The 13,538-nt window shown below is 35.3% G+C and overlaps 1 protein-coding gene across 28 annotated transcripts in view; it reads left to right on the top strand.

Annotated features, from left to right (window-relative positions):
- LOC138715576 (uncharacterized) overlaps positions 1-13,538 on the top strand; it is a 135,578-nt gene that overhangs the window by 76,789 nt on the left and 45,251 nt on the right. For 12 of the 28 annotated variants that reach the window (XR_011336493.1, XR_011336490.1, XR_011336482.1 and 9 more), the window contains 3 exons: positions 4,579-4,776; positions 6,176-7,635; positions 12,968-13,114. Coding sequence is in view for 12 of the 28 variants with exons in the window: in XM_069848646.1 (XP_069704747.1) it covers positions 4,579-4,595 (17 nt within the window). In the remaining 16 variants the exon portion in view is untranslated. The other 16 variants (XM_069848643.1, XM_069848636.1, XM_069848640.1 and 13 more) reach the window with 14 other exon arrangements.

The following is a 13,538-nucleotide window of genomic DNA, read 5'->3' as shown; positions in this document are numbered from 1 at the left end:
AAACACATGATTTATTTCACTTTGAATGCAGGACTATATGTCAGTAGATAATATGCCACAGGACTATACAGGTGTTTAAAAAATACGGGGCATAATTTCAGGTATGTATTTCCCACATGTAGACAATCAAAATAGTTCATTACAACATGTGTCCGGAAATGCTTCATTTCCGAGTTATGGCCTTCACAACACTGAAATTCACTGGAACGTTTTTCTTTCCGCAGGTCGTTGTCATTACAGAAGATGTTCAAAATGTTCACCTCCTGCTTGAATACAGACCTCACATCGATGTCTCATTGACCTACAAACACGATCCCAAACTCCAGGAGTATTGCGTATGTCCTCAGAACATGGCACAATTCGATTCCGAAGGGATTCCAAATCAGGCACCGGAGACGAATAAACCAATGATTTTAAATGGCCCCACAAGTATAAATCGAGAGGGTTCAGATCAGGTGAGCGTGGAGGCCAAGCAATTGGGCCACCTCTACCTATCCATCGATCAGGAAACCTTCGATCCAAGTACGCCTACACAACACTGAATGTAACCTTCGCCTCGGAATGAACTGTCAGAGTGCCCTCTTAATGTCTCCTTTGATGGCAACGACCTGCGGAAAGAAAAATGTTCCGGTGAATTTCAATGTTGTGAAAGCCATAACTCGGAAATAAAGCATTTCCGGACACATGTTGTAATTAACTATTTTGATTGTCTACATGTGGGAAATACATACCTGAAATTATGCCCCGTATTTTTTAAACACCCTGTATAACAATAGATAAGAGCTAATTACAATTAGCTATTGGAACACATTACATGAATGATATCACAATAAGAATATATAATTTTGTAAAATGAAATAAACTGAAATATTGTAAGTAATATTTCAGTTCAGGCGCTGGTATCAATATAATAATTTTATGGTATTATTATATTCCTACCAAGTGCAGGATAGCATGTGGTTATTTGTGCTCATACAACAGTCATGCTAATAATGCTTTGATGTGGAATGTACATGCCCTCCCTCTTGTTCTGCACAGTCCCTGCAGTGCCTACATACAGTTGTCAACAAACGACAGTGCACTCACTGGACAGCGGTAAAGAAATTTCAGACAACTAGTACAAATTAAGTCAATATATAATCAAACACAGTCATACTTATAACTTGCACTGTCAAGCATTACTTGTGGATCACTCCAGCCACTGAATTAATATCCATGAGTCCAAGGAAGAGTCACCAAGTCAGCTCCAGCAGACTGAAAACCCATGTAACACAGGCGAAACTATAGTGTAGTTACTAATCACTTGCTGCTGTATAGCTACATATCTCGTAGATTGACCCCTCACTTGATGGACAAACAACCACCACTGTTGTCAGACACCAAATCCCGATGTGGGCTTGGCTGCACATCGCAGATCACTCTCCCATGATGCACCACCACTCCAGTCGAATGCTGCCCGACAGTCATTTCCAATCGATGATGTCCGAAAAACAGGAGTAGGGATTTTAACTGATAAATTTGAAAAGACACCCATAGTAGAAAAATCACACAACAAGACAATGGCCAATCAACATGCATAATTTGCGGGTGCTCGTGTAAAGGGGGTTAAGTCAAACTGTAAGATATGTAAACTTCTCTCCTTTGGTACCAGGGCTGGGCAAAATACTGACATCCAAGTATTTCAAATACAAATACAAAATACTTCAAATAATTGTATTTGAAATAAAAATACAAAATACTTTTAAAAAATTAACCAAAATACATTTGAATTTCAAATACTCAAAATACATTTGTATTTCAAATACTCTATACAATATATAGGCCTAAAGAAATAAGAATATTACTGTACTGAAAATCTAAAATATTATATTAACATTAAAAGTATTTTTACCTCGAAGTTTTATATAAACACTGTAGTTGAACATTCTTCCTTTTCCCAGTCATCAATGAAATTATGCTACATATGAATAATTACTGCTCCCTTTCAAAACAACCATTCTTCAAATGTTCATAAGATAAGGGTCCCCTTGCTTATGAATAAATAAATCCTGCAAAACAGAACAGTCTTTCTACAGGCTCAGAGAAACACAAACTTGTATTATACTTTATAAAAGCTTGTTTCACTATTGGGTAATTCTCTAGAGTGCACAGGGTTGTCCCTTTGCCATTGAAGACAAGCAGCAGACAAGTTCTTTTCTTTTTGCTCTTCAAAGTCTGTTTTACTTGAGTTGAAAACATAAAAATTGTTTTCATCGTCTGAACTGACCAAAGATGTAGCAGACAACTGCTCACCTGATTTCACATACATATTCTGTGTCCTCTTCTTATCATTTCGTGAGGCAATGTCAGGTAGCCATCTCATCTTCAATGATGGGTGGAGTAAGCTGCCAAAATATCTCAATTTTCTTCTGGGATCAGATCAAACATCGCTTTAAATCTCGATGAAAGTGAACTTATTAGGACTAGAGTTACTTGGAATAGATGGCGTAGATTACTAGGTAACAGAATATGTAATCTGTTTTTAAGGGAAATTAATGTGGGCAAAAGTTGGCCGTAATAGCACATCTTCTCATTTTGCATTAAATTAAGGGCTACGGCAATGGGTTTCAGAACTGCACACTATTCTTCAAGGTACTGAAACTCAACATTTTTTAAGGTTGGCAATCCCAGTTTTTCACATATACTGGTTATACCATGTTTGAATTGCAATATTTGAGAGATTGAGTTATAAAGAGAATTCCATCGAGTTGGGCAAGAAAACTTTAATGAATATTTCAAGACATCTGTATAATTTCGAGTATTTGAATCTCCTAGACACATTCCATAATGCTAAACATTTAGCAAGTGTTGAGTGATGGATCCTTGATGCTGTTGGAGATTTGTTTATGGCATTAAGGAAATCAGTTGTGGCAAGAAAACTAAGTGTATGGCTAGCACAACTGAAATGGGTAGGCAAATAAGACAAAAGTTCATTCTCCAAATCCAAATCCAAAACTTGAAGAACAAGAAGAAGAAAAAAGTATTTTGAGTATTTCAAATACAAAATACATCAATTTTATGTATTTAAATACAAAATACAAAATACTTTCGAAAATCCTTACAAATTACAAAATACAAATGTATTTCAAATACTGCCCAGCCCTGTTTGGTACTGAACAAAACCCCTTTGTCACAAAATACGGAGCACTGTAACTGCATCATGGATGGAAACATAATTTAACAGAAGTAATCGTGGAGGGTTCAAATCTTTACTTATCCCACTTTAAGTTCATACTTAACCCCTCTACACAAGCACCCGCAAATTGCTACCCTCATTCGAAGTGCCAATTGATATAATCAAAAGCAAAGATGATAAGCCACTAGGACTGCCATCTATGTAAAAGAAAGAAAACAAACAGAAATATATGAAAAAAGAAACAAGAGGGGAAATGGAAAAAAATGGCATTAGAACACAATACCACATAATGTACATCATAAATTTAAACTCTGATGATGCTGGTTCCACTTATTGAATTTAATTTGAAGAGCATCGGTATTTGTTAGGAAGTGGTTTGTTATTTCGTTCAGAAAACTCAATGGTGATTTCCAAGATCTAAAACCATAAACGTCAAGAGGTTGAACAATCGGAGTTGTGTGTTTTGGAATCGTTAACACTTCCACCGTTTTGCCTTCTGGAGTTATTCTTTCCATGGCCTGTCTACCTCAGTAACTGGTCCACGAATCTACCAAAAGAATGCTATGATCACTGACAGATGGAAAGCATAGTTCTTCAAATAACTTGAAGAGGTCAGTTTTCATAAGCTTCCTCGATTTTGAGGGCAGTGCATAAACATTTGGGGCCTTAAACTTTTTCTTCTTCATGATGGCAATGGAGATAGACATATCAGTGTCAGGCGATTATTTTGAAAAATCATATCTTAAAGACTAGGTCTTCTCTGGCTGTAGAAAATTTATAGGGAGATTTCTTATTTCAAATGGAACATATGGGGGAAAAATCGTTGTGAAAATCCATTATCATTTAGTGAGCTTTCCTTGTCATTTCACTTTCTTCTTTCCCTTATGCGCAGGTAGGTTTCACGAGACAACGAATGACCTATAACTATATTGAAAGAAGAGACTACACATCCTACACGTGGTCTACACTTTTAATATTCATCCAATAATGATTAACATTCAGATTCAATAAAACTAAAGCAAGACTCCCATGTGCAAATTGTATCTGAACAGCAACTGCAAATGCCAGTTAGAAAAGCAATCAGAATGACCAAAACCAGAAATAGTAAGAATGTAGACTTATGCTCGTCATCCTCATACTAAGATATTCTCATTGAGTGTCAGAGGGAATAGAATTGCTACCAGTTGAATATTTGCTAATAAAATCGGGAAATTTTACATAGGTACCTATATTTACTTTACTTTGCCTATCACATAAATAATATTATCTTATGTAGGCTGACCAGACGTCCCTGATTTCCGGGGACAGTCTCCGGTTTTGCGTTGCTGTCCCCTGGGTGCACATGTCCCCGTTTTTGTCCCTGGAAATTAATTTTGTCCCCAGAAGTTTTGATTTTGTTTCAGTAACATTTTGCACGTGAATATTTAAGTATCGTGTTGAAACTCCTACGTTTCATGCACATTTCTGAACGGTTCTCAGTATGAGACAGAAGAACCAGCAAGCACAATATGAGATAGTCTGCACTCTTTAAGAAGAACAGCATCTTTGCCTTCATTCACGTTGTGCAGAAGCGTTAGAACTGCCGCAGCATCCATTTCTAAGTAAGTAAAACAATGAGGAGTTTTGTGACAAACAAACAGGTGAAAGTGGTATGATGTTTTTTAACATTTCAAAAAAAAAATCCATTACATTTGAAAATCTTCTCAAAATAGTGTCCTTAATCATGTGTCTTTCAGTCAGTAATTCATCAGTTGAAAGACTTTTCTCCACATTGAACTCAATCTGGACTGATGAAAAATCAAGAAAGAAAATTGAAACATCTTTGTTACAAGTGAAAACAAACTTTCATTTCTCATGTGAAGAACTTAGTGTGAAGCTGTATGGGAATAAACAGATCCTTAAAAAAATACATTCTTCAGACAAGTACTTGTAAACTGTGTGTATTAGAGTTCAGTGTTTACAATATTTTGTGAAAGACTTCCATGCATGCGTCAGTACTGAAATTTAATTCTTAGTGGCCATAATTATTTATAGGAGTTACTTGTGTTTATGCATTTAGTTCAAAAAGTTAAGATACTCTACAAATTTAGTGTGCAAAATTCTGTCATTGTATCTACTGTTACATGTATCTTCTGCAACATTTCAATGGATAGTGACTAGGTAAGTGCTTGTGTTTTCTTTTTAAATTGTCGATGTCCCCTGCTGGACCATAAAAAATCAGGTTAGCCTAATCTTATGCTTTAGAGAAAACTGGGACATTTGATATCCTGGACACACTCTTTCGTGACAGGGGTACAGATATTAGAAATTCGAGTTTATCCTGGCTAAACTGGGACATCTGGGGATCCTACTAAGGTAGCAAGAAAGGTTACCACATAGAATAGAAAAGTTACTTATGTCCAAGAAAATCTGACAATGACTGTGCATTTTATGGTGATTTGGTGATGCATACACTATCCACAATATCTCGTCACAATTTCCTAACAGTTTATAAGTGTTACTGTTCCTGAAGCGTATCAAGTTCTTAACCCTCCCGCTATCAAAATTTTTCACAACTTACTATTACAAAGGAGGGGTGATAAAAAATTACCGTCATCAAAATCATATACAGTACCGATATTTGTTAAGCATTTGGAATATAAACAGTTGATGTATTATTGACTTACAAAAAATATAAAAATATGAAATAATCATCCTATTTCTAAAAATACAGGGTGATTCAAAAGTTCTGCTCCATTTTGTTGAAAATATAGTATACTAAAATTAATGAACTTTAGATATGTTACCGGCGACACTATGAGGCAACATATACAGAAAGTTTAAATTTCCCTTCCTTCCATTTCAAGACAAACTGCTCAATGCTATATAGTTCTGACATGGTAGAAAACACATTTACAACCAATGAAAGTCACAGTACTATAATATAAATTGAAAATCACTTCAGTTAATTCTTTAAATTTAAATACAGTGGGGTTAATTGGGGATGCTCGGGTTTTGCAGGAGCCGTTCCCCGCCAAGAGATGGCATGATCACCGGGAATAGTGCGTCCACATTCTCGGCACGCAAGCAATGAACGACACTGCAGTTTCGCTTTAGTTGTGTTGTGTTGTGAGAAGTAAGTTGGCTGTGAAAGTTATAATCTTAAAAGTTTAAGTTAAGTTTAAAGTGCACCGTGTAGGCTACTGTTGTATGACTTATTCATTATGTGAACGTACTTATCTACAGTCTATACAATACATGCATACAGAAACGAAAATCTTGTGTGGCAACAAGATGCAAATTTCGGGAAAAGTTTCCAGATAACCTGTTCCAGCTGCCAGTACAATAAGAAGACTTTATAAGAAATCCATTTGGACAGCTTCGGTAAACGATGAAAAACCGAAAAGAATGTCCTGTTCTGTCGAAAGAGAAATTAGACGAGATTGATGAAGAATTGGAAGACATCCCTCAAAAATCCCTCAGAGTTTAGTGCAGGAAACTGAAATAAGTAGAAGTTCTGCTTGTGTAGTGACAACATTACTTAAATTAAGGCCCTACAGAATGCAAGAAAGTCACACTCCATAAACGAACTTGAACAGAGATGCAATAAATTCTATCAGTGCTGAAGAACTTGCGAGAGTGACTGCAAATTTCATAAAAAGATGTGAAATGTATGTTGCAGTAAATGGAGGACATTTTGAACAACGAATGTGAGCTTGGTAAGTACTATAACTTTTAAACTTTGTAACAGTAGGATTGTAGGCCAGAATGCCGGAGATGTGTATGTGTTTCCTGTGATAATCAACACATTGATAGCCACGCTGGTTCTGGACGACAACCCAAGCATCCCCAAGTAACTTCACTGTATTAGAACAATATATAACTTATACAACCATGAGCATCTCAAAAACATTTGTTTATAATAAAATAAAATCCCCCAAAAAAGGTTTTGAAGTTATAAAAATAAATAATTAAAAATATAAAACTAATCAAATTTTAGTTCTTTGTTGAAATTCAAATATTCGAATACCACCTATAGTACAGTGAGCATATAATGATAATATAAACAACAATATAAAAATTGGTATAAATAACACAAAATAAAATAATTTGGAAGCAGACTAACTTAGAAATGAAGAAAATTAAGCTGTAGATCGAATTTTATACCCTGGAATTTTCATGACACAGACTATCAAGATGGGTAACAAGATCACCCCACATGAATAATGTGAATTATATCTTAAAGTAGATTAGCACTTTCAGTCACGAATTATGATTTTTGTTTATGAAAGTCTAATTGTTTGTTCATGACTCCTTTTAAGATTTTGTCTCATTTTTACAGCATGATACCTAAATTTCCAGATATGAACTGTCCACTTGAGAGGACAAGGTGGCTAAAAGGACCTGTCAACAGCTGTCCATGAAGCGGTATTGAAGTTGCTGTCCTCTTAGACCTATAGGCCTACCAGTATTTAGATATGGTATGTAGTAGGCTATATAGCAATGAAATGATTCAGTATAAATTAATATAATGCAATTGAAAGCTATCACATTTTTACATGTCGTGTCATTCAGTCAGATCACTGCTTGTTTAATTTGTCCACAATGTAGAACTGGTTGTTAAATGTTTTAGATTAAAAAAAAATAGCATTTACAGGATGGAAGAACACTGACAATACGATATTATCAAGCATTTTAATATTGCACAAAACATAATGTAATAGTTATTTAGATACTAATGTCATAACATTTCATTTTACAATACGAGATTTTGTCAAACAAGGCTGCAGGCCGAGTTTCATAACCAGTCTACTATTGTAATATGAAGTTACGACATGTGTATCGTACAAAGTTTTATCCGCTTTGATAAAAAAATAATGTAAAATTGAATATTGTCTAAATGTAAAATTCTTATTGCCAGCTATATACATTTGCTTTGTAGGTGATCGATTTATATAGAGGGCCTTGTACGGGAAACATTTGAAGCTATATACATTTTCTTTGTAAGTGATTGATTCATATAGAGGGCCATGTACAAGAAACATTTGAAGAATGTTAGTATTGTCGGTATTGTCACCATGACTATTTATAAATATAAGTGTCAATGGTATTGCATTAACAGCTGTACTGATTTATTAATTCCAACAAAATCGCGACAGAGGTATGAAGAAGAATATAAGAAGTTTGAAGAGTGGTGTAAAAAAAAAAGTAGACAATATTTCTGAAAAGTTTATGCTGGAATATTTTTCAATGAAAAGTGAAAAGAAGAAATCAAGTTCTCTGTGGATTCATTATTCTATGCTGCGGTGTATGGTATCACTGAAGAAAAACGTGGACATCAATCAGTAAGTAGACACAATAATTGTTAGCTTTTTAAAGCAAAAAAGTGAATTGTGAAAATGTTACCATTAATGTGTATAACAAATAAAAAGCTTACAAGGACAAGGATCCTGCTGATCCAAAGTTGCACTCGGGCATGGGTTCGATTCCAGCTTGTGCTCATTAATTGTAGTTTTTCCGAGGTTTTCTCCAACCATAAGGCGAATGCGAATGTCAGGTAATCTATGGCGAACCCTCGGCCTCATCTTGCCAAATACCATCACGCTATTACCAATACAATCAATGCCAAATATCCTAGTAGTTAATACAGGGTCGTTAAATAACCAACTAAAAAAATTGCAGAGAGCAATCAGAGTAGTATAATGAAGCATTAATGGCTGAAGTGTTAATAAAATTTTTTAGTGGTGGTGGTAGCAGTATGTGTAAGGAAAGTAAATAGTTGGTGTACTATGGTTGATGTTTAAGAAAGTGCGAAGTTAATATAGTGCTAATAGTACCTCCCTCATGCCAATAACTCTGCTACAGAAAAGAATAATAAAATTATGCCTTAATAAATTCTTGATTACCCTTCAGAACTGTTGTATTCAGGATTTAAAGTATTTGACTTCCATCAAATTCATAACAATGTATTATTGAATTTCGTACATAAAAACCGAAATATATTTAATTTATATTCACATAAATCAGTGATGTCAATTGATGCCCACAGGAGCAAGCGCTCGCTTTAGAGCTGAGGAGAGCCTGAGCGCTTTACAATGGAAAGGAAAGAGACAGACGAAAGAAGTAGTCGAGCTATGTTCAGGGATGGCCAGCACTGATTCAATATATAAAGGGAAGAGAACTTATTAAAACTGTATCCATGTTAATTTTTAGATTTGTCTGGAAGTATAAGTGCATTATAAAAATGTAAGTTTTAATTTTAATGTTCATTTTTCACAAGTTTGATTTTTTTTGTTCATAAGAAATACCGTATTTTCTCAACTTTCTTTATAGAAAAGTGAAATTTTCAGATATAGACCTATTTATTTAGTAGCCTTACAGAATGTTTTCGTTAATTTAATATACCATAAATGCGTATTACTGAAGATCGTGTATTGAAAGTTTTGAAAATATTTGCATGGAAAGGAATTAACAAAGCAACTACTGTTACATCATAAGCAAAAGATACGTCCCCATGTGTTGTAAAAATGTCAGCTCTATAGCTTCAGCACATTTCGAGAAAATAATTTAATATTCTGATGATAGGAAGTTATTCACCAACATCACCTTAAAAGCATAATGCGATAAGAGTTTTGTTATGGAATATTAGTTACACTTAAAACAGATACAGTACCTAGGTAACTTTGCTTTGTACTGTAATATTTTTTTGATTAGTTGATTGATTATTTTTATAGGGCTAAAGGTATCATCAATATCAATTACAACTTATCATGTCATACTCAATCTCTTTTTTTGGGATATCACTTTCTTTATGAATGACGTGTTTCATCCATTTAGTACACTAAGTATAGTTGTACTACTATGGAATTTATGTGAATATTCCTTCTTATCTCTTTATTATATTATTAACATTTAAAACACAACTGCAATATTAAGAAATTGGTATTAGTACTTTTGTTTTACAGACAATATAGATAATATATCAAACAGAAAGAAGCCATATAAAAATAACGACATAAAATGCCACGTTCTGTTTGAAGTTTGTACACCACTGTTTTCTTAATCCTACAGGCTGCTTATTCATATACACAACCCTTCCTCTTTCCAACTTAGCGCTTGATGCCCGTCCACGACGTCAAGGTCAGAAAAATGCGCTTGCTTTGACATCAATGACATAAATATAAAACCAAAAGATCAGAAAACATATATTATGCTTAACAGAACCTAAATGTATCACAGCTGTAGCATATAATCACAGTAGCAACTTCGGTCTAAGGCTTTATAACATGATAACTTAATAGCTAAATTCCTAAGTATACAATTTACTAATGCTCCTTATTGAAAAAAAAATCAATTAAAATTGCTGTTTAGAGAGAAAATTTAAAGTTCATTTATTGTGATATGTGTCTTTTCTTCTTTTTTCTTTTTCTTTTTTTACTTTTTACTCTGTTACCTATTTAATAAAATGTCTTAACATTATGTGGAATGTGCTCTGAGCACGAGTGTGTAACTTACTCTACTGGGGATGCTAGAATGTTTTTATATAAAAAAGCAGTATGTATCTTTGTTCTACGAGGGCTATTCATAAAGTAACTTCCGTTTATTTTTTACAAACCTGTGAATGACGTTACAGAATTCGGTTACAATACATTTGAAAGTATACACTCTAGTTTATTTTTCCACATAGTTTCCAGTCACATTGAAACACATGTAGCATTTGACGAGCTTTGAAATTCCGCAGTCGTAGAATTCGGCCACCTGCGACTGAAGCCAACCTACGATGCTGGTTTTCAACTCTTCGTCATCGTCAAAGCACTTCGAGCCAAGCTACGTCTTCATGTGCATGAAGAGATGGTAATCGCTAAGTGCCAAATCTGGGCTATAGGGAGGATGATCCAATACTTCCCAGTTGAACTCTTGCAGTTTGGTTGCAGTACGACGCGCTATATGCGGCTGGGCGTTGTGATGCAGGAAAATCACCCCAGAGCTCAACATGTCACGTTTGTTTTGAATGGCCCTTTTCAAGTTTGTTAGTGTGTTACAGTAACACTCAGCGTTAATTGTGGCATTCCTCTCCAAGAACTCCACTAGCAAAATTTATTTTCTGTCCCAGAAGACAGTTGCCATAAGTTTCCTCGTGGAAAGTGTTTGACGACACTTTGTGAATTTTTTCGGGGAGTGAGTATGTTCCCACTGTATTGATTGAAGCTTTGTTTCTGCATTCACATACCGCACCCAAGTCTCATCTCCTGTCACAATCTGATCGAGAAAAGCATCACCTTCTCTTTCGTAACACTCAAGAAAGAACAGTGCTGCCGTCATCTGCTGAGCCTTTTGTTACTCAGAAAGGAGTTTAGGCACCCATCTGGCAGAAAGTGTCAAGTAGCCCAAATCTTCGGTAATCACTTTGTACACAAGAGTACGACTAATCTGTGGAAAATCCTCACTAAGCTCTGACATGGTAAACCTGCTGTTAGCTCTAACCTTTTCGTCAAACAAACAAATCAGATCTGCATTCACGATACACGGTCGAGGTTCTCTCTTCATCATGGACATTGGTTCGCCAATTTTTGAACATACGGCATCATCCAATTTTCAAGTCTCCCGACTTCCACATTTCTCTTCTCTTCGAGCCTTTTTCTACTTTATTTTTGCATAATGTGAAAATTTATTTGAAACATTTCATTTGTACATGGTTGAAGGTGATTTATATGATGGATTCTATTGTTCCAGAGATGCACTGAAATGTGCAGCTAAGCTCATACATAGAGTATTTTCTGTTATGAACAGTAAGTGAACAGATATATACATACATTCGTATATAAGGTCTCGCATCCTCATTGAATAATCAAGACTACTATTTTTTGTTAGTAGTCAACATGTAGGATAACAGGCAGGGTTTGGAATTGAATGGGTTACACCAGCTTCTTGTCTATGCAGATGACGTGAATATGTTAGGAGAAAATCCACAAACGATTAGGGAAAACACGGAAATTTTACTGGAAGCAAGTAAAGCGATCAGTTTGGAAGTAAATCCCGAAAAGACAAAGTATATGATTATGTTTCGTGACCAGAATATTGTACGAAATGGAAATATAAAAATTGGAGATTTCTCCTTTGAAGGGGTGGAAAAATTCAAATATCTTGGAGCAACAGTAACAAATATAAATGACACTCGGGAGGAAATTAAACGCAGAATAAATATGGGAAATGCGTGTTATTATTCGGTTGAGAAGCTTTCATCATCTAGTCTGCTGTCAAAAAATCTGAAAGTTAGAATTTATAAAACAGTTATATTACCGGTTGTTCTGTATGGTTGTGAAACTTGGACTCGCACTCTGAGAGAGGAACATAGGTTAAGGGTGTTTGAGAATAAGGTGCTTAGGAAAATATTTGGTGCTAAGTGGGATGAAGTTACAGGAGAATGGAGAAAGTTACACAACGCAGAACTGCACGCATTGTATTCTTCACCTAACATAATTAGGAACATTAAATCCAGACGTTTGAGATGGGCAGGACATGTAGCATGTACGGGCAAATCCAGAAATGCATACAGAGTATTAGTTGGGAGACCGGAGGGAAAAAGACCTTTAGGGAGGCCGAGACGTAGATGGGAGGATAATATTAAAATGGATTTGAGGGAGGTGGGATATGATGATAGAGACTGGATTAATCTTGCACAGGATAGGGACCGATGGCGGGCTTATGTGAGGGCGGCACTGAACCTTCGGGTTCCTTAAAAGCCATTTGTAAGTAAGTAAGTAAGTAAGTCAACATGTAGATACCTATTAATTTGAGAAAATTTCGTTCCAGCACCGGAAATTGAACCCAGAACTTCTCTGGTCTGTGTGCTGAGCGCTCTTTCGAGCTGAACTATGCCAGGACACAATCCACGGTGCCAGCCGAACTCTCCTCATTATAGCATCAATGGCCTTCTACCTGCATTTTAGACATATACCGGTAAGTCATATAAGCAGGAGCACATATTTAAATGACTTTATGGTTAATTTTAACAAGCTTTTTTTTAATACTGTTAACATTGATATATACCTATATTCACATATGAGGTCTCGCCATCCTCAGATGTTCGAAACAGGAGTGCGACACATCTAATCAAATCAGAACTGCAAATCACAGTCAACTTCAACTACTCATGTAGGAAATTTTTACAATTTGTTTGAAACTACAGTATTACACTAGGTAAAATATCTCAAAATACTTTAATTTAAGCCTAACTGCCAAAATGTAGAATAAAATTGTTTTCAGTACCGCTAACTGAATTCAATATTTTTTCAATTTTTTATGTGAAATATTGTAGACCACTTAGTCTCCCGTATTTTCTTCAAAAATAGTTGGCAACCCTAGCACCAACAGTATTTCTACC

This window comes from Periplaneta americana, chromosome 15, assembly GCF_040183065.1.
Source record: "Periplaneta americana isolate PAMFEO1 chromosome 15, P.americana_PAMFEO1_priV1, whole genome shotgun sequence".
NCBI classification, from domain to species: Eukaryota; Metazoa; Arthropoda; class Insecta; order Blattodea; family Blattidae; genus Periplaneta; species Periplaneta americana.
The sequence above is the reverse complement of the archived record's forward strand: the minus strand, read 5'-3'. Positions and strand labels throughout refer to the sequence as shown.